The 22,568-nt window shown below is 41.0% G+C and overlaps 1 protein-coding gene across 1 annotated transcript in view; it reads right to left on the bottom strand.

The window, feature by feature from the left end:
• Positions 1–1,215: 1,215 nt before the first annotated feature.
• LOC142415581 (netrin-4-like) overlaps positions 1,216–22,568 on the bottom strand; it is a 57,001-nt gene continuing 35,648 nt past the window's right edge. The window contains exons 4-10 of the mRNA XM_075514100.1: positions 20,420–20,546; positions 19,688–19,876; positions 11,731–11,944; positions 10,808–10,944; positions 9,726–9,794; positions 8,404–8,574; positions 1,216–5,367 (exon numbers count right to left, since the gene is read on the bottom strand). Coding sequence (XP_075370215.1) covers positions 5,231–5,367; positions 8,404–8,574; positions 9,726–9,794; positions 10,808–10,944; positions 11,731–11,944; positions 19,688–19,876; positions 20,420–20,546 — 1,044 coding nt within the window. The 3' untranslated portion in view covers positions 1,216–5,230. The remainder of the gene's footprint in view (positions 5,368–8,403; positions 8,575–9,725; positions 9,795–10,807; positions 10,945–11,730; positions 11,945–19,687; positions 19,877–20,419; positions 20,547–22,568) is intronic.

A 22,568-nucleotide genomic window follows, 5' to 3' on the forward strand; every position in this document is an offset into this window, starting at 1 on the left:
ATGGGGAGCGGCTGAGGGACCTGGGGTTGTTTAGCCTGGAGAAAAGGAGGCTGAGGGGAGACCTTATCGCTTTCTACAACTATCTGAAAGGAGGTTGCGGCGAGGTGGGTGTTGGTCTCCTCTCCCAAGTAACAAGCCATAGGACAAGAGGAAATGGCCTCAAGTTGCGCCAGGGGAGGTTTAGACTGGGTATTAAGAAAAATGTCTTCACCGAAAGAGTTGTCAAGCATTGGAACAGTCTGCCCAGGGAAGGGGCTGAGTCACCATCCCTGGAGGTGTTTAAAAGATGTGCAGGTGTGGTGCTCAGGGACATGGTTTAGTGGTGGTCTGGGCAGTGCTAGGTTAATGGTTGGACTCGATGATCTTAAAGGTCTTTTCCAACCTAAACAATTCTATGATGGCAATATTTATCGTGTCATTAATGCGTGAAGAATGAAGACTGGGTCTTAGAGGTACAGTTTTCTCAATAGAAGTATACAGGTGAGGTAAGAACTTGTACAGTACCCTGAAGAGAAAGCGCAGCTATAATGTAGAGTTGCAAGGGTAAGTCTCTGTAATACACTGGCTTGATATTAAGTATGGAGACTGCCATGAGTAGACTTCTATCTACCTAAGTGCTGAGCATTTATAGGTAAGGCATCTTCCACCTACCTGTCACGCAGTTCTGTTTTCGTGCCTTGCATCCCACAAATCAACTCTGTGTAAAGGAGCAGTTTTAGGACCTGTTAAGTATTTTTCAGACCTCATTAAGACCTCAAACCAGTAAAACTTCATGTATGTATTTCTTCTGGGAATTAAGCACCTGCAAGTACCTACATGAAAGATTTTGCAGGATTGGGTTTTGATGCAATTAACATGCCATTTACATAAATTAACTGTACCCATTTTGTGTTTCTAATCTGTACATGTTCCTATACTAAATGTACATTTTTTTTCATAAGTTGCTCAGTAGAAAAATAACATGTTACCATGGTTGCCTTTTAAATAAATGCTTTTCTCCATTTGCCTGACTATGCTAACACTATCGAAGCAAGAGCCTGATGTCTGGAATGTTTGTGGTTTATTAACTTAAAAAGAATTAATGTGCATGTGGTTTGAGGATTGCATGGTTTAAAATTTTAAAAATAGATCCCAAACCTCACATCAATATAGATTTCTGAGTATTTTTAATTGAAGTTTTAAGTAAAAAAAAAAAAAAAAGTGCTACAACACGTAACAAATAACACACTAATTTTCCCAGGTCTGGGGGACTTGAGGGAGCACATCCTGTGAATTATATCAATTCAAAGAAAGCTTACATCGAGCAGCATGGAAAAACTATGAGACATGGTAAATGCTACAGAGAAAACTTACTCTTTTTAGCAGTGAGCCACTCTCAAAGAGCAGTGCACAAAGGTTGTGCATAGGTACATTTTCCTTCTTAGCTGCTTGCCAAGAGCAGAAGCTGGAGAAGCATTACTAGCAATATGTTGGTACATTGGAGTTAGGGCTCAGCACTCACAATGGCCATTTAATGAACTACTTTGATGCTTTAACGGGCCACGTTGCCAGAATGATCATGTATTCATGGATACACATGCTGCACAGCTGTTACAGAGAGCTGCTTTGACCTCCAGCATCCTGAGTTTGCTGCTCTCTGTGGAAAGTTACATGTGCTTCTGCTTCAAGCTATCACCTCCCCTATTATAAACTTTCCACAGCTTTCCAGACTTCTTGTGAGTAAAGGCTTTTATTTAATCCGTATGCAGGATTTCCAAGTGATACATCATTGCTACTGTTTGGTATGTGGTTGCTACTGCCTGTGAGACACCTTGTCTATTTGGGTGCTGTAGGGTTGTTCATGTGGCCATTTTAAAGACAGGTCCCATTTTACATGTACTAAAAGAAGCTGTCCAGCCACTTCGGTATTGGGCAAGTGCATCCTTTTTTCCGTGTTCAGTATTCTTTGTATTACTGTGCCACCTAAGACACACAGTCACAGAGATGATCACAAGGTATGTGATATTGTACACAGGCCTACCAAACAATTCTTTTTTTGTACAGGAATACCATACCTTCTGTGGTAGTTCTTTTAATTTACTATGTATGACCTTGTTTGCTTGTTCTGAGGAATATGTAACAGCTTCTACTAGGAAGACAGTTGTCATCTTGCACTGTCTTACGCTCATCTTCATTTCAGGTACCAGTACACAAGAAAATAACTTTTTTCCTTTCCAAAGTTTCACGGTGATCAGTCTAAACTTTCTCATCTCTTCTCTAATCAATAGCTGTTCTAACTTGATCTATGCAGTTCATTTCTATTTAGATACTTATTTTCAGACAGGCTACCTGGACTGTAGCACTGCAGAACAAAGAGATTGCACATGGTAGCTCTGTGTGAGTTAGAACTTTATTCTTTTATTTTTCTTCTCTGTGAACTCAGAGATACCTGATCAGCAGAAGTGGTGATACCAATAAAAAGTCAACTTGCAGTGTTGACTCACCCTAATGTGCTTTCATTTTTTGCTTTCAAATTAAATTCCATGCTTATGGAATACCTGCTACTCTCTAGAGCAAATCCATTAAACAGGAGCTAGTAGTTGGAACAAAATGTGCAATGTTTGTAACTAACAGAGGGAATGAAGTAGACTTAGCTATACAGGTACCTGCAAGTAAATTAGAGATACAAAAGAATGGGAAATTGGAAGAGAAGAAATTAGCTGAATATCTTTGGGTTCCCCCACTCGCTTTACACTTTAAAGTGTGTGTATGTATCAGCTACTTTTGAGATCTGAAATGTGTGATATATTGATGGCTATCTTGTTTGCATACAATGGTGTCTGCATTTGGTAGTCGTTAGTAGGCCCCAAGAGAACACACCAGGGTATCAATATTCTTGTTCCAAATAGTATTTCTACTAGCAGTAGCCACAAATGCTTGTAAATGACCATGTTAAAAAATAACTTTTCATCCACAGAAGAGAACTACGCAGGTGTTTACCCTCCCCACAAAATCACCAGTCTGGCACAAAAAGTGGAATATGGGAGTTTGCTTTAATACGGTACTGACTATAAACCAAAATGGAATATGATCATCCTTAAATAAGATCCCCTGCAGGTAAAATGGCCTGTGTTGAAAAGCATGTTCCTCAGCTTAGTTCTAAACCTACACTTGATTTTCATTTATTCTGAGAGGCCTTTTGAGAACAGACTGTAAATTCATGTACACATCTTTATTTATATTGATATTTGAAAGCAAACTAGTCAATCTTTTTGTTGTCAGACAATTTCTGGAGACAGTAAAGAAAGCAGTTGCTATGCTCTTAATTTCTGTAAGCTGACGTTTCAAATTAAGCCAAATTCCTTGGTTAAGAAGTGTTTTATTGCATTAATTAAATGGCTTGTTGGAGATGCCACATTGTTGGATACCACTTTAGGTAACAACAAATAAATAATGAAGTGAAAGAGGGAAAGCAATGGCAATGGGGGAGGGGAGACACTCTGAAAAGGAGGGAGGAAGAAACACTCTTTATGCACCGTTGGGAGGAAAAGTGGGGCTTTTATTTTGTAAATATCTGCCTGTCATCCATTTCCAAATGACCTGAGGATTTTTCTGCTGGTCAACCAATATGAAGTTAGAAGGAAAACAGCAACAAATGGAAGGAAAGAAGCTGGTTTTTCAGGTTCCCAGTGATAAAGAGAACAAACTGATGGCCTAAGTTGTAGACTGGGACTTCCATACTTCTGCATTAGTATTGGGCTTTTCTAGATACTCCATGTGCCAGTCAGACAGTGCTAAATGAAGACATCTCATCTTTCTTGAGAGCATTAAAAAATTGTAGACATGGAATAGAAATACACAAAAGTAGCATGTGTGCATGCTTTTTATCTGTAATCCCCTGAAAGAATAGACTGACTTATTATAGCTTCTGCTTTACTTCATGAGGGAATGTGCTCCAATCAGCTTCATTTGATTGTGAGTCCTTAAACAGGGGGGACAGGTCTTAAACTACAATTTCCTCAAAATATTGTGTTAGGGAATGATTTAAGTAGCCACCTCCTTAATTACTATAGGGTAGGGTAAAATTGATTTAGAAAGAATGCTTTTGCAGAACAGAACTATTTTTACGTAGAGTGCAGATATTACCACTCCTATACTTCTGTGGAGGGAAAAATAATCCTCAGGCACAATAGGAAGGAAGCCTAGATTCAGTGTCCTAACCTGAAGTGTGACCAAGAGAAATAAAGCAGAATGAAAGCACTAAGTGCAATCAAATGCCAGTGGTCTTGAGCACAGTTTGAATAGCCAGGTTGCTCTCACAGTAACTATAGCTACCTCATTTAATACACAGTCCAGCCAATCCATTTACCTCCTCCTGCTTCTGCCTTGTAGCTTTTGTAGTGTTACAATCTCAACATTAGAGCAGCTACTAGTTCCTCACACGTTTTGGCTCTTTCCTAGCATAAGGCTTTTTAGTGGTAATCGCTGTGAAACCTTTGTGGTGTTACAGACTAAAGTACTACAGCAAAGAGCAAAATGACCTTAGAGGGCAAAGGCTGGATTTAGAATCAGGTTTCAGCCAAGGTGCTTTCTGCAGCAGACCTCAGCACTAAGCATTGATGAGAGCAATGTACACCTATAAAGTACCTTGTCCCAAGACAAGTCACATGTTAGTGTGTTCTGTTCAGCAATGGGATAATACTGCCTTCTAGAAAGCAACCCGTTATATTGGCATAATTGCAGCCTGATGTTAAATCAATCTGAGCTCTTTTAAATAAGTATTATTTGACATGCTTGTTTAGTATTATGCCATTTGTAAAGCTGAAAGAAATTGCTGCTGGTTAGTGGTCACTTATAAAGAAAACTACACCCAAGTAATGAAGGCATTATGTAAGCAGCTTGTACATAGTAATACCAGGCTCTGACCTGAAGTATGGAAACACTAATCCATATCTTTAGTTTTGCCTTGTAAAATGATTCTCTGGCTGCATGGAATCCAGCTCAAATTAAGAACTGACTTGTAACCTATGATGCACTACTTAATTTTGTATGATAAGGCTGTGCATTATTTTTAAAAAAGTAGTCATGTCCCAAGTTTCCTCTCTAAGCATGTGAAAGGAGAAAGGATGGTAAGTCTGCTTTCATCACTTCAGCTAGGAGCATGTTGAATGGGAACGCATGAACTAACTACACCTTTCACTGCAGTGTTACTAGAAGGCAAAGTTCAGCACTGTAACTTCTGAAGCAGAAATTATTTGCACCCAGTTCGAAGAATATCTGATACTTGTTTTCCCAAATGTGCTTTCCAGGGTTTCACCAGGCTGTTCATGTTCACAAGGAGTTTGCTGGTCCTAGAGTCCTCCTGGCCTGCTATAAGATAGTCAGTACCTAGTTTAAAAAAAAAAATTAAAAAAAAGGAAAAACTTCAGTCAATAAATAGAAGAAAACAGAACTATGTTCTACTAATGCAGAATTTCTCTATTTCATAAGCATCTGGCATGTAGCATTTTAGCCAGCTTCATCCAGTTTATGCATGTGCCATCATCTTACATGTAAACATACTTTCACATGCATATTGTCACTGCTGACTCCTGGGCATACAGGTTCAATGTTGTCATATGATTATGCTCAGGAATTACAAGTACAAATTGATTTAGTTCCTGTGGCCTTATTGCTTACAAGTTCAACACCTCCATGTGCAGATGAGCAGGTTTGAGTCTGATCTGTCTGACCTTTGTTTTAAGCCATTGTAACTTCATGTGCTTCAGTAGCATTACTCCTGGCTTGTATAGGTATGATGAGTAGCAGAATTTGGTCTGAACAGGTGTGGAAGCTGGTATTATATATGAAAATAGTAAGCCAGACTTCCTAGATTATAATCTTAAGATACAAGTAGCGGAGCCTCAAAAAAAGAGGTCTGTGAACAAAAAAGTTGATAACTACACACGGAGAAAAGAAGCAAGTACTACTAATAATCATGTCACTGCCTTAGGAGATGTATAAGCACTCTTTTGTTGTATTAACTGTAGTAAGTAAAATTCCCTCATTGATCAGGATTTAGAGAAACAGGTGCACCCAGGGCAAGTTATATGTGAGGTTCTGCACACCAATCTGCAGGGATCTGGTGGCTGCTATTTATGCCTTTGTCCCCTGCTGCTGCTACTGCCCTCCTTCTTCAAAGTTGTGTGCTGGGAAGCAACTCCTGATGCTTGTAGAGAAAGGAGGGTGTAAAAGCCCCGAGAAGAGAGAAAAAGTAAGGTTTCCACCATGAGTCAGGGCATACTGTGATCTTGGGGCAGGGGTTCAGTCAAACAATATGTTGAAATCTGCAGAACTGCAGTGATGGGGACCTGTCCGTAGCTTTAATTTATATCAAGAGGCAATGGCATAACACCTGTATCTCTAGCATCTAAATTTCTGAGCTGTATGTCTTCAGCCCTATGTTTCTGAAGACGTGCAAAGTAAAGCTAGAGAGGTACAAAGGAGAAAAATGTCCTGTGATATTTTCCCTCTTCAAATATCTGTGTGGGATCAGATGTACTCTCATCATATTTAAGCAATATGTTTCATTCATGTCTGATTCAGGGGTCCCACAGTTTCATAGGGAACACTGGTAAATACTTAATTATGCACAACTGTGCCACTGGAGTTTAAGTAGAGGAAAACACCTTACTCATTTGGACTACATTAAGCCAAAAATTTTATGTGCAAATTCAAGAACTACCCCTAAAAAGAGAGCTCAGGGCCCATATTACACTTCAATGCAAATTCAGATGCAATCTTTCACTTGATAAGATAATGGATGACAAAATTTGTTTCTGAGACAGTACAGTTCATTTTGCCATAACAGGAAAAATTCATACACAGTTTGATTTGACACAGCCTTTCCTAAAACAGCTGTCTCTTGTATGTGGCTGATTTCAGCTGAGAACTTGTCTTAAAGGTTAGATTAAATCTTACATTTTAAGTGAAGCACAAGGAATTCCTTTCATTCAGTGGATATGTTTTCAATCTATTCAGAGGAAAAAACATGGGGTAATTTTTCTATCAGGTGCTGCTTTTAGAACAATGGCAAGTCACCATTTTCTGTGGTATAAGGTTGAATAATGAAACATGATCCCCAGCATACACTACTGGTTACCCTAATGACACCCAAAGTCTTTGTCTTGTTGGGATTTGATCCCAGGACGTGGTCTCAAAGACTTGGAACTTCCAGTGATATGAAGGAAAGGTGCGAGTAATCAAAAATCTGTCAGAATTAAACACCTAGCATCTACTTAGGCACCTGGGGACATGGTTTTAGTGGTGGACTTGGCAGTGTTAGGTTTACGGTTGGACTTGATGATCTTAAAGGTCTTTTCCAACCTAAATGATTGTGTGATTCTACTTGAAAAAAAATAGAGTCCAGGCTCAAATTTATAGGATTCCAAGATTTACCCAGAGATTTCAGCTGTTGTTCAAGTAAACATATTTCTCTCTGTCGTCCACTAAGTTGTATTGCAGGAAAGGCAGCAATAGGGAAGGTTGAATTGAGGAACGTATCTGCTCAGCCACTGATATCTAGTATGGAGCCATCAGTACTAGTATGGAGCTTTGCAGTCTATAGTGTGATGTTTCTGCCTTCAGCAGAGCTGGGGAGAAGGTTGCTGCCTTCCACTCCCCTACTTCTCCACTCCACTGCTGCAGGGAGATTCCCATAATTAAAAGTGAACAAACATGGATCATTCTGATAGAATGTGGTTAGCGAGCAAACCTAGAGACCTATCACAAACTGGTTATAAAAAAGGACTTTATGTACTTAAAAGATGAATTTCTAATCATTAAAGATTTTCCTGTCTTGGTTTGAAATTAAATTCATTTGGTTTTATGTTCTCCACCCATGATTGGTTTCCAATATGCTGCAGGTTGTCAACCTTAGGCTTTGATGGAACAAACCATTGAATTCACTAGAATTTACAGTAGAAGGAGGAAGGAAGACTTACTTTTTGTTATTTGAAACCATTACAAAGGCATAGAAGAAGTTAGCTTCCCCTCACTTTCAAAAATTTTCATAATAATTTCTAGTTTTTCCAACAAGAAGTAAAGCATGATGTGAGAATACAGAGTGAGGAAGAAAACTCTTTGGACATAAAAATACAGGGATTTTTTTTTTTTTTCCTCACAAACATTCTTCTAGTCACAAATATTCTGGAAGATCAAATAAAGTCACTTAAAACATTTGCAGGGAGGTTTGAGCTTTTCGGTAAACCTTTGTTCTCTGATACCAAAATGCTTTTTACTGCAGCTTTCTGTTGACTCCCTCTTTGGTGTGGATGTATCAAAAGACTTTGCCCCAGAAAGACTGATGGCAAGTGTTGGGTAGCCATAGCTAATGTTCATAATGAATTGTCACCACTGTTTACAGGGGAAGCATTTTGTCCTTACCAGGATTGAGAATGGGACATGTACATCCCCTGTTGGTCCAGGATTCTGGGTAAATGCTTCTGTTGCTCCGAGCAATTTTCACTTTGCCTGATTTCAGGACCTTCTTCACTTTCACAACAACTTCTGCATGGGTCCCTTTGTCATGAGCTGATAGGATTCTTGCTTTTATCACTGCCAGAAAACATATCAAGAGAGAGATCAACAATTGATTTCTAAATGAATTTTTTTATGCTGCTAAAAGGTAGAATTTTAAAACCTTGAAAGAAGACATGAAAAAACACTGCAGTTGTACAGAAAGTGTATTCTAATGCTCGTCCACGTCAGTCATGGTTCTTCTAAATAAATTTGGAGAAGAAAAACTAGATTTTTCTATTGAAGTAGTTAACTGATCCTTTCACCATGTTATTTAGCAACTACTTTTTAATGGGCTGATGTCAAGCGCTTGGAAATCATAGGAAAGCACTTTTAAGTGTACATAGGAAAGGTGGAAAAAACAGGTCAGCAGCTAACAGTCTGATTTTAAGTGCACTGATTCTAGGCTTTATATTTTGCAGTTTGAAAACTTGTGTTGAGCTTTAACATTGGCCTCTCAAAAATTTTGTCTTATGGGAAGGGATTGTCTGCTCTACAGGAAGGAAGTCAGGAAGTTTCCCATCAGACTGCAGGCATGTCACATGGCTAAAATTCCATGATTGCACAACAAACTAGAAGAAGCATTTTTGTTTTGTGGCCTAACATCTGTTTGCCATGATAAACTTCTGTTCCTTTAATTTAATAGGATCCCATAACTTTTTGGCAGGGTAGTCTCATCTAGACCAGCCCCACAAGCAGGCTTTGCTGTGTCATGACACAAACACATCAAACCTTTGGATGGCAGAGCTTTCCTTTCTTGCTTCATGTGATGGCATGAACCAGGTATTCATAAACCACAGTATTAAATACATTCTCGGTAAACAAGCATGGCCATTTGAACCTGCATAATGAGTGCAAAAACAATGGCAGTTTAGATGTAAGGCTTTTATAATTTATTCTTGATATAGAGGACCACCATTCCACTGAGTTACAATTCTAGCATTCCTTCTGCTGGAAAGAGGGAAGCTAACTGGGTAGAAAGGAGACACCCCAGAGCCTTGCATGAAAAATGCTATTCAGTTCTGATGAGAAGTTGGCCATGTCACTAGACAAAAAAGGCAGAAGAAATCCTACCTCTTATTTCATGACTTAGCCAGTCCTGTCATTTTTCATAGCTATCAGCTAATAACATGCATAGAGAGAACATCATTGTGAAATTATCATACCTTGGGGGCACAACAGCCACTTACCATAAGCATATTTCATTTGGCAGAAGTCAGTGACACTTCCAAGCACCTTTTCTTTGCACACACACTTTTCTAGCAGGGGAACACAAAGGGTTGGAGAAGAGCCAGGACATGAGAGAGAAAAGAAAAGTGAATGATACTCAGTTACAAAGTTGTATGTATATAGCTCCCATAATCCGGATGGGCCTTAGGAGTAAATTTGAGAGTGAGCTCAGTTATTTGCAAATCTGTTTCTTGTTAGATGATACAATAATTGTTCTGAAATCTGATCAGTACTGTCAAGTAAAATGCAGCCCTCATGGGGTCTATTGTACAGTTAAAAAACTGATACTAATAAAGAGATTTGCAAGAATAAGATCCAGGTGTAAGTCATGTAAGTAATAATACCCTTGTTTGATCCCATAAGCTAAGAAATGCTGATCCTTGCTGGTATTAAGGTAACATCCCTCTCAGAAAAGTCTAGATATGCAATAGGTGGCACTATTATCTCTGGGTCTTACAAAGCCGGTGATGCTGGTAAGTGCTGACCTTCATACCTGGCAAGCAAAACAGAACTTATTTAAGTATTAAAGGCTCCACCTCATTCTATAGGCCTACTTACTTTGTAACTTTAGCTGGATACAGTATACTTTACTTTCTCTCCTGAGCTGTTGTGCCATGAGGAATATCTTAACTCTTAAAATCACTTGTATTCCACTTCAGAGCTGATGCATTTCAGTGGAAGCTGACATGATCTTTTTACAAATAGCATTTGAAGTTCTGAACAGCAACTGAATGCTTGAGAAGGAGCTGTGTAAAATCATAAGCATTATGACTATAATTATGACAACAAAAGGAGAGTATTTTTTCTACACAATCTTATTCATGACTTAGCAATTTCCAAAACCAAAGTTGGATAGTACAGTTGGTTTGGAAAATAACAACGTAAGTGTAATGATAACCTATACGGTTCAGATTAGCAGATGCTGCCAGCAGATGGGGGACAGGCAAGCTAGAGATGAGAGGGGGAATTTAAGTCAGGCTGGAGAGAAGAAAGAACTGGCACTGAGTGAAGTTACTAAATGTTCCCAGACTCTGGGCTGTACCTGGGTGCCTCAGTGCAGAAAATCCCTGCTCATGGTCATTCCATTTCCACTCCTCTTCACTCTCGTTGGTTGGTGTTTGCACAAGGTCAGGGATTCGTCCCCCAATGGGAACGTTAAAGAATGGCTCATTGTCATAGCTGGGGGGGACACATAAAACAGAAGACTTGGTTAGGAGAGGAGATGGGTGGGAAGCAGGTGTTTGTAGCCTGTGGCTGTATCCAGACAGGTGAGCTTGCTTTCTTCAGGTTGGGAGTGCAAATAAGAGCAAGACTTCATGCCATATAGAGAGATCACAAGATCTAGGCTTTTGTTTAGGCCTTACCACTGCTGACTTAGCATTTTTTAAAGTAACTACATATTGGGCCTTTTTTGCTTTTGTTTGTTTGTTTTTACTGAATTAAGTAACTCAAAGTTAGTGACCACTTGTTGATGTCACTAGGAACTGAGGACACCTGCAGGACCCATGAAACTGCAGTCACTCAGCAAATCATAGGATTTCTGTACTGATTAATGCATGTTTGGGGTACAGATGCCTGCCCTCTAGAAGCAAGAGGGAGACCTTGTAAGTCATTTTACTTTGCACATAGATGAGAGGCAAGCTCTCCAGACTCTTCCATCTGTTTCCAAGGCAAACACGTATGCTTAAAGATGCTGTACATATTTCCATGGGGTTGTGGAGTTGCCTATTATTACTGCAAAAAGTAATCATTTCAAGATTGCCTTGGATAATACAATGGACTTAAAAGTGTGCCAGCCACCAAATGGAATCTAAGAAACCTTTTATGATTTACAGCCACCTTTTCAAGTGATTGTGCACCCTCCAGCATCCTCCAACTACTGTCATTGCTGCAGTATTTCAGTTCATCTTTGTTTCATTTCACAGAATCCCATCGCAAAGTGAACCCAAAGGAGGGCTTCTTTACCCATTGAAACAGTTTCCAGTATGCTGGTCGCAGTCTCTGGCACAGTCACAAGGACGACAGCCATTTTCTCCAAAGCCCCAGTAGCCCATGAGACATCTATCGCAGTTGGGGCCCGCCACGCCTGGCTTGCAGTAGCAGAATCCCGTCTTGGGGTGGCATCGCCAGCTTCTGCTGAAAGTTGCGTTGGCTGAACCCATTGGCTGGCAGGCGCAAGCTATGGAGATACGGTAAGAGGTGACTGAGATTATGTGCCCAGGGGTCATCTGGTTAAGTGACATTTTTGCAAGGCTGATAAACTCGTGCCCTCTTCCTTACGCTCAGTAGTTTTAAGTCAGAACTGGTAAACATTGCATTGTCAGCCTACATTTGCAATATTATTTTTGTTTCTTTTTAACTCATTAAGCACAGCAAAACAAGTACAACTGGGACCCATTTATGTGTGAAAGTCAGTTCTTCCCTACTACACAAATCTTGACCATACAGGGTTTTGAAGCAGTGGCAGGAAGCCTCCACTGTGTGTTTATTTTTAAAGGGGCTTGCAGGTGACTCACTTTTAAAGTGTTTTGCAAAAAGATTCACTAGCATGGACGAGGTAAAAAATGATAGCTATTGCCTACGTTGTCTTTCCTGTGAAGACAGAGATCACAAAACTACTGTTTCCTCTGGGGCTAGATGCAGCTTATGCAGGTGATTCAGATGACCTGAGACATTTTTTCAATTTCTGCCTCCAAAGAGTCCACAAATTTCCTTCAGTGTGAGTTCTAAGGGACACATCTCACCATGCAGTACTGTATGTCAAGAAACTGATGACATTTTTTATACAAATACACGAGCAGATTTGTTATAAGGAAGGCGGACAGAATGAGAGAAGATCTCTAAACTCACTAGGTGTATTTTACATGTAGCTGGAGATGAGCAAATAGGAGGAAAAAACCCCAGATCTTTCTAATACTATTGCCAGCTTGACACCAGCCTGGCAACTCAAGGCAACTTGGCAGTAAAACAGCTCCTGTGGGCAACTCTGCCTTCACAGACAATAAATTGTCATAATCCCACACCACCAGGACATTCCCAATGCGACAGCATCAGGGAGTGAGGTGGAAAGTAATATACAGATAGTGGTGCAAAGCCAACGCTTGACTCCTCTCCATCAGGGCAGAGGCTAGCTGAGATGGTCAAGCTTTGTGCCAACAGCTCTGCAGAGATAAAATACAAGCAATAAACATACCCGCTCATTTCTGATATTCAAACAAGTTTGAACTTGTTGAGAGCTGAGCTGAACTCCAGGCCTTCATATTTCAGCTCTTGTTTGTATTAACAAAGCAGCGTGCCCTGGCTTTTTGCTTGTGGCAGAGACTGAAAAGGCAATGCATCTCTACTTCATCCATCTGGAAGAGGGCAGAAATAAAAATCTTGTGGCCAAGACCCACTTCAGCAGAGATTTTCAGTTAAATGTTGGACACCCAAGGTGTTTAGATAGCTTGGATCAGAGGCCAGCCTTTTGGATGCTTATCTGAACCAAACATGATCTCCAAAGCTTTTGAAGTTTGCCCATCATTGCTTCTAATCAAACTACTTTTCTTCATGAGCTCACAGATAAGAGACCAAATGAACACTCCGATTCCACACATCATTTTCCAAGGGGAAGGGACAAGTATATGACTATAAAGAGTGTTAAGTGTAGCAGGGACAGATTCACTTTCATCTGCAACCTCATATTTGATGCTCAAGAAAACAAAATATCTTTTGAAAATAGTATGAGAAAAAGGGTGAGCAATTTTGTTTAAAGGGCATTTCTCTTATGATCTGCTTACTACATAGTTATTTTTTTCACCATGCCCTGTGTTCTTTATGCCAATATTTTTAATAATATTATTACACTCTGCTGTAGACAGATCTCAGTCCGTTGTTTTCAAGGGACACTAGCACAATAGCCTAAGGACAGAAAATAAGCGTGCTGTCATGGGCAATGTACTCAACACAATGAGCTGGTTGGCGGATGGCAGCAGGCTCGCCTGTTTGCCACAAAGCAGTCTTGACTTTGGGAGCAAACCCAGGGATTTTGCTGTCAGTTCTGGAGAGCAGGTGTAACAATGAAGTGCTCATTAGCACTGACAGTTTCAAAGGCAAGTTCTGATTTGTTGCTGCTCAACTTGAATTATTTTTGCCCAGATTTTTGCAGGGCTGACTACATCACCCTAAAAGAGGAGAGACTGAGTTCCGTCCATCACTGAAAAAAATGGATGTCATAGATTTGGGGATAAGGAGGGGAAACACACGCTTCCTTTACTGCAGACAGGTCTGAGCCACAAGAATTAAGAGGCTGCCAACATCTGGGTTGGCTTGAACCCAGGTTTCTGATTTCACTGTAATATCTCTGTAGGCAGGATCTACCTGTGGAGTTTTCACCTTAAATTTATATTTCTGCAACTTCTGGGTCCATCTTTATTCCCATCTTATTTCCGGTTTTCAGGTTTCATCAGTTAGGGTCACATAACAGATGGGTAAATCATTAGACTACCTATCACCAACTGAGGCTAGATCCTGATTCAGGAAGATGAGACCTTCTCCCATCCTATCCCTCAGGGAAAGTATTACAGGACAGTGACTGACAGCATTGGCAGAAGCTGATGAGGAGGTAGGAAAAAAGTGGGGCCCCTCCCCTTTTTTTTTTCATTTTGGGGCTACAGTTCAGGAAAACCATGTTCCCAAATGAACTGTGGGGGATGTTCCCCAATTAGAAACTGGGACAGCTTCTGGAGGATCAGAAAGCAAGCTGAATCAATAAATGTACAACACTTTCAGATGAGTTATACAAGTGGCTTGCGAACGCTTTACTCAGTCTGTGTTTATTTAGCATTTCAGCTCGGGTGTGTACATTGTCTGGCTTCCAGAGTATTACGGCCAAAATCCCAGTTGTGCATCTAAGGTAACTCCTAAAATAAGAGCCCACATGTCACATGCTGAAGGGGCAGCTGTTGATGACTGGGTTTTATCTGTTTAATAGTACCACAGATTTGCAGATAAACCTCACAATTAAAGAAGCATAAAAGCAAGTTTCCAAAACCTCACCCTTTTACATTTCCCAATATTTGACAACACAGCATCTTTCCCTGCTGATTTTTGCTTCTTTTCTCTTGGCAAACCCTAGTTTTCTCTCCATCCGCCTCCCTGTCTAACAAAACACCAGCCGACATGACAATGGCCTTGTTTGTCAAAGGCATCATCAATTATGTTAGGGACGGTGTGCAGACAGTTCTGGCTCAGAGATGGCTGGTTTATTTGGGTTCTCCCCTTGACAGCAGCGTAATGAAAAATTTCATCATTGTACTTTAGAATTGGCTATCAGTCATAAAGTATCACAAAGTGTCCTCTTGCCTTTTAGTCTCAGTCCTATACTAAGTTTGTTTTGTCAGAAACTACTGTAAAAAGGAGGAGACAAGGAATAATGAAAAATGAATAATTCATACAGCAGTCTCCACTCAAGTCCTCAATAAATCTGTCTGCCCTCCACACAGCTGTCTTTCCCATGTAATTAGACACAGATGTAAAATATAATATTGGTTGTAACAATATGGTCCCAACTTACAGGAAAATAGCAAGTGCTCCAAGTAATTCAGTGGACTTTCAGGTAGCTTGCCTTAAACTTCTGTCTAATAATACTGCATAAGATATAGCTATGAGCAGACTCTGGGTATTTGATGAAAAACAGGCAAAATGAAAAATCAAACAAAGCCTTTTGAATCTGAAATATATACATGTGCATCTTTGGAGCATATGACCAAATCAGGGCAATTTTTAAAGCATGTCAGATGTGGGGATTGACTCAGCCAATGATGTTTCTTAAATGAAGGAAATAAGATAGACAGCTGTGTGTGTGGTCAGGGCTGATTAAGACAGACTTTGAACCAAGATGTGATCAGGCCTTTGTGATATTACAATTAAAAGTTCACTCCCTCTGCTCAGAAGTAAAAGGATGAGAAGCAGAGCTTTTCAGAGTGTGTGTGTGTGTGCATGTGCATCTGGGCACATTTTAATTTTCAACCCTTGTGCTTAGAGTAAAAAAGCTTGTTTTCCTGGAGACCTTTTTAATGGGTCTACATGCCTGCATTATTTTTTAAGCTAAGCAAAGGGTGAGTACAAAAGATGGTGCCATTTCAGAAGGATCCCTTAAGCCTCCAAATAAGCCACAGGAAAGAGCCAAGGATACAGCAGCTTTTCTAACCATTGGTTAGGAAACGATTAGGCTTCCAAGTCAAAGCTCCCATACAAGTCTATATCCAAACTACTTAATCCTGTGTTGTCACCCCCAATAACAGGCAGGTGTGTGCCTTGCTCTGGGGCTCTTTTCATGCCTTCCTTTTTTTTTTTTTTAATACAGATCTAGGCAGTGTCAAAACAAGGCTCTGCACACAACCTGGCTCTCATTCATCCCCAGCTGCTAGGAACAGGAGAAGCAAAGGGATCAGAGGCAGGCTACCTCTGCAGACAAAAAGGAATAGCAGATTCACACTTACATGTCAAATTGCAACAGATTTTTTTTTCCGAGGGAATGTCTTTGCAGTCTCACATTGGAGGCTCAGCAAAGGGTGGTTTGGATAGTGCCAGGACATCCAATTGTTATACAACTTTTTTCTCCTAGCAGTGATTAAGAGAGAATGCTGTTCATTATTATGACTAATGCTTAAAGACTCTTTCTGGGCCTGGGCAGTGCCCTGTTAACTTTCTGGGAGCCTGAGGGGGATGTCACAGCTGAACCTAGACTTTGCTCTGGATGGCAGAGCACTCTTCAAGCGTGCTTTCTCAAAGGGATTAGCACAGCATTTCATTCAGCTTTTTCATCAGATTTCCTTTCCCAGCTCAGTATCTACTGTACACAAGGGTCAAGTTTTGATCTCCCATTGAAGGGGGTTTTTTTCCCCTCTAAGTTCAAAATGGGAAGCTGAGGACCAGGTTGCTCTCACCAAAATCATCCATTCAGTCTGCTGTTTGCAGTTTATTACTGCTTTTCAGCACTTGCCCAGTGGGTGGGTTTTTCATTTAGTGTTGTTAGACTGGCACTGTTTGCATGGTTTTCTCAAAGTGAGATGATGCCTTGGAACTGGTACATTTAAATCCTCACAAGCATGCTAATCCAGAAGTGGCAGCTCTTCAATTTATGATCAGCAGGCTGCAGTATGGGAGAAATGTACCTGGTGGTCTAATTGTCTAATTTCTTACATATTAGCAGTGCTCAAAACAGTAACTGTTTTTTACTGAGTAACCAGAGTTGTTTTTAGGGTCACACAACCTGAACAATTTACTCAGACCACACCAGATTAAGTTTAATAGCAATGCAAGTTTTGCAGCCTAAAGATGGAGAAGAGGGCCCCTATCTTACATCCTGCATGAGGCCTTTCAGTTTAATATCAGCTCTAGGCATAAGGAGCTGATGATAGTCCTGGAGGCTAAATCTTCCCTCTATCAAACTGAGTCTGTTCTATCCAAAACGACTCTGCCTGTCTGCACTGGTGTTTCTGATTTTGCTATCACTGATAACAACCAAAGTAGTGAAACGTTCCCTGAAAATTCTCTGCAGAGGTACAGCATAACATGAAGTGCACACTTATACACTGCCTGCAAACCACATGGGGAACTGTTTGGGGATCAGTTCTTTTATCATAGAAAACCCTACCCTATTAAGGTAATTTGTCAAATGTCATTGTGGGAATTCTCCTCCTCACCTCAAATAAAAGAGAAAAGGCACAGACTAACCACCCACCTCCCAGGTTTCTCTTAACTCTGTAGTTATATCTGCAGCATCCCTTCTATTTCCACACAGGTACAAGCATCATGCACACATCAGTCTGCTGTGAAAGCTGAGGCTCCCTAGAGTGAACTGCAATACCCTTTCCTTATATCTTGATATGACAAGCATTCATGCATGCCATCACACCCCTGTGAAAGATCCCATTGACTTGAGTCATGCACAGATAGGGTCATGCTTACCTCTTTGCAATAATGCTGAACCAAACCTGTTACAACCAACAGAAACTCTAGTGCAGGCTAGTGATCCAGAATACCTCTTAAGTCAAGGAAGAGAAATAGATATCCTCTAGAGGGCAATTCAGCTCATCTATCTCGTGCATCTACGTTAGACTGCAATAAATCATTCCCTAGAGGTCCCACTGTTTCTCCAGACTGTACAGGAGCCTAGAAAAGACATATAACTTTCAGGTGGCTAAAGTGGGATGGCAGCTATCTAGGCCTGAGCGTGCAAGTCAGAGTAGAAACAATTGCATTTGGGGGCCTTCTGCTGGCAGCAGCATGTTCCCAGGTGAAAAGAACATTATTGTGCTTGACTGGCACGATAGGAATAAAGCTCTTTCAACGAGGTAAATTTCTGAACAGTTTTTCTTTTGCCAGAGTATTGGCAGGAGGTACTGAGAGGCCTGTAACCAGACCAGACAAAAGAGGCAGAGGTAGAGTCAAGGTCTGATTTCATCCAGGCAGACTGTTCTAGGGTTTCCACACAGATAGGCTGTATTTTCAAACAATGTTTTTTCCTCTTCGCTGCTCTCCAGTGCTCCTTGACTTTAGCGGTGATCTAATATTACATGTGATGTTGGTTACTACATCACCCTGCTGTTAAATATGAGTTCATACACAGATTCTTTCAGGTGCTATGAAATTGAAAACTAATCTTCTGGCACAACAATTTATTCTCATTACAATATTTCCCTGTAGCAAATCTGCTCAGACTAGAAACAGGGCTAGAAAGGGGCCACCACAGAACACTATGGGATACAGGGCGAGTTAGGTAAGCTCACCCCCAGCCCTGCCTGCTGATCAGTGTTCTGCGATGAACATTGTTAAATCAAAAAGAAGGGATCACGTGGAAGCAGTCTGTGCTGGCACTAAGACCCAGTGGAAAGAATACAAACGAGCAGAAACATAGGATGTGTTGTGCTCAGAAAGTTTAAATATCACAGGCCATACAGTCCTAGGGAGAGGAGTGTCTGTAACCTGAGTGTTTCAGAGGAATCTTGATGAAGACCATCAAAGGGTCAGGGAAGCTTCAAAAGCACATGATGCCAATGGACATGAGTATAGGTGACAGAGGATGACGTTCTCTGTGCTGGCAACTGATGTCTGAGCTATGGGGAAGGAAAACTATCCAAAGGGAGAAATGAAATGATGTATATTGTTGGAAATAGCAACCTCCCAAATAGATGCCAGATGGAATCAGATGTGTGAAGCCTGGCAGGATACTCAGGAAATGTTTACATCAAGTAAGGGAGATTTGGGCTATGTTCCAGACTGTCTGGGTGCAAACTACCTTGATCCAGAGGTTGTACACCCACATTAGTGCCTCTATGCCCGAATTACTTCCTAACACATCCTGCTGAAGTGTTAATGAGGCAATTAATCTGGGCAGAGCACCCCATAATACAGCTGTAGAATCCAGAGATAAGTCTGAGTGAGGTCTGATCTATTTGTTCCCAAGTGGATATGCATGGTCTCATGCTTCCTACACCTCCTGCAGCTGTTATTATATATATCTATGTGCACAGATGTTGCACAATCAAATGGACTTTAACAATAGCTTACAAATAGGCACACACAGTCTTTACATATGCAGAAAAAACTAGCTAAATAAAATGTGCCTCAAGAAAAAAGGAACCATATTATTTTAAAGGCAAGAACAAGAAGAATGTACCTTTCCCCAGAATGCAATGCGTTTAGAGAACTGTAGCAGTTATCACAAAAAAATGTGTGATACCAGGGGGAGAGAGAGACACAGAAAATCAGGAAGATTACCTTTAATCAGAAAACTGTAGTTTAGGAAAAGAATACAAAGAAAGGATAGTAATACTCATGAGTTACTCTATAGGAGTTATTGATTTCTTTCTTTTAATCATTCTTTTAATGCTTCTTCCACCATTCATTTGTCGTCACCGCAGGTGGCAACACTTACGTTTGCAGACCTCTGTAGAAGACATGGGTTTCCCTCTATCTCGGTAATACCCCGGTTTGCACCTTTGACACCGATGTCCCTCCGTGTTATGCTTGCAGTTGTCACAGACTCCACCGCTGCGCTTTCCTGATGCCAGCCAAACACTCAGATCAAAATGGCAGCTATCAGCATGGTTGTGACAGCGGCACTCTGGTGGGAAACAGGAGAATGTATTTCAGGCTTATATAATAGGCACAGCAATACCTTTCAAAAGGTATCATTTTCCTACTGTGAATCATGGAGGAAATATCTGAATGTAACACATTTCATCTGCCTGCAATCCTTGATTTTCATAAAAACTAGAAATGGGAACACAGAGTGAGAGTCCCAGCAGGGTCTGAGAAGCTTGAGTGGTTGTGAGCTGTGTGGTATTCTTACAGTGAGACAAAGCCATCTGATAGTATTGTAAGTCCCGCACAAAACCCTGGAACGCTAAAACACATGAGGGGACGTAGCTGCATGAAGAACAGATTTCTGCCTTGTAGATTCCACTTCCCAATAGCCCCAATGGGTCAGCTGCAGTAAAACAACATGCATACTGAAGTTTTCCATCAGTGACCAGCAACCTATCCCCAGTTTCTGTAATGGCACCATTAGTGTAAATCAACAGAAGTCTTTGTTAGGGAACTCTGCCTGCTGGCCTGGTGAGTGCTCATCCTGAAAGCCTGGATCAGTAAACTCCCTTCCACTTACTTCTGCATTCATTTGGCACCCCTGTTTTTCCATCTCCTGGCTTCCATGGCTGATCATTGTATAGCGGTGCACATTTCTCACAGTGGTCCCCTGCTGTGTTGTGCCTACACACACACTTCCCGTGGACCTGTCAGGGGAAAGAGAAGACATTCAAATAGCTACAAGCAAGAACGTGGTGGAGTGCCCAACAGCCTCCTGAGGAGGTGGGACTTCTCCTGCACAGCTCCCTGGTGCTCTCAGGAAACCCACAGACCTGGAGCTTAAATGTGTAGCTTTACCTCTTCAGACAGTCACTAATGATGTAGATTGTTCCTCTATCTTCCAGTTTAAATGCATGTGGCAACAATTTCTTTTTAACTCTCCAGTTGGCTATTTTACTACTACATTGATGAACAGCCTGTAGACTATTTAAATTGGGTAAGCTAACACAGCTTCTTTTGATTTACAAGTTCAGGGCAAGAGCATGCAAAGAGCCTGAGCAGGCAGTGTCAAATACACTGTTGGCCAGCAGAGCTGAGTCACAGGAGAGCACAGTCTAACTGAGGATGCTGGACCCTGTCTTATTTGACATTAACAGTGGTCTGGAAGAGAGAGTAAATATAAGGCAATGAAATCGCCATGAATTACTAAATTATAAATTATTGGAAGAATGAGCAAGTAATCCTGGACCTCCTGGCACAGTTAAAAATGCAGCAAAAATATTAAACCTGGAAAAATACCAACCAGTATACCCACAGAAAAACAATCCAAATCACACATTCTGTGAGAGGAAGGCACTGATGTTTGAAGAGACTTAGGTACAGTAGGCACCAACCTACCAACTTATGTACAAATATATATATAATAGAGTAGCAGGAAAGGCCCAGTAAAATTTTGGGCTGTGTAACTAAGAGCACTGTGTAACTAAGTAACTCCACATGGATAGGAAATTGTACCTGCAATGCTGTGTTCAGTTTTGAACATCTTATTACCAGATGAATGAGAAATTGGAAGATGTTCAACAAAAATGAGCAAAAGGTGGCACGGCTGAAGAATGGGGCTGACCTACAAGCACTAAGCATGTAAACCCACCCAAGCTAGGAAACAACAGTTTACAAAATATTTGAGGGGGACCCAAAGAAAGAAGTGCAAAATGTCTTGACTAAAACTGGCTGAATAGCAGAGTTCTCTCTGTCACTATTTGCTTGAAAAATTACTCAAAAAAAGAACTTGCTTCCTCTGGACTTATCTGCCTTCATCGGAACACAATAATGATTTTTAATCATGTAAATATTCTAATGTATGTCAGTTTTGGAATCAGGTATTCACACCAGAAACCTGACCTTGGAAACTGAGCTAGTCCAGCCTTCAATTGGAAAGTTACTATTGAAACTGGTTCTGTTCTCAAGTCATTTCACACACCAGGAATACAATGGCTGGTTCCACTATAGACAGTGATTTGGGGCACAAGATTCTGTAATATCGAGCCGTATCCAAGAAGTGCTTTACAGGTTGTGGGGGTTTTTTTGTTTGGTTGGGGTTTTTTTATTAAGAAATAGGATTCCAATATCCGTTTGCAATGCCCCAGAGAAAGGATTTCCCAGAAAAATTATTTGAGGAAATATTCAGCATAGGGAGTGGGAGAAAGGGAAAGGTGGTACCGTAGGTCATGTTCTACACTCGTCACAAGAGAAGCTGCTAATTAGTGGTATGTATTTCACACGCAAGGAGACACTTGTACTAGAGCAGGAAACGCACAGAAATCAGGGACTAGACCCCTCTCCCTCCGCACGCTGTTGAGGATGCTAAGCTCTGTAACCACTGTCGCAGCTCTGGCCCACTGCACGTTACACAAAAAGCAGAGGCTGAAATTTCATTTTGACTGGGGTGTGAATTGAATCTAATCCTTTAATCTCACCACTAACATGAGTTATGTTTCTCCATAGCCTTTCCTGAAAATCAGACTCTCCCTTCACAGTCCCCCCACCTCACGTAGCAGGTAGCTTCGAATCAAGAGAGAAACGTTCAAAAGAGCAGTTGCGTGAGCGCGCTCCCCTGCCCCCAAACCCATCTCCCCGCAGCAATTTGCTCTCCGCTCCCCTGGTTCCTAATCCTCCCAGACCAGAAATGTCATGTAGCTAGCACAGGGGATAGGCTGCAGCTGATGCCA

Source organism: Mycteria americana, chromosome 11, assembly GCF_035582795.1.
Source record: "Mycteria americana isolate JAX WOST 10 ecotype Jacksonville Zoo and Gardens chromosome 11, USCA_MyAme_1.0, whole genome shotgun sequence".
In the NCBI taxonomy this organism is placed as follows: domain Eukaryota; kingdom Metazoa; phylum Chordata; class Aves; order Ciconiiformes; family Ciconiidae; genus Mycteria; species Mycteria americana.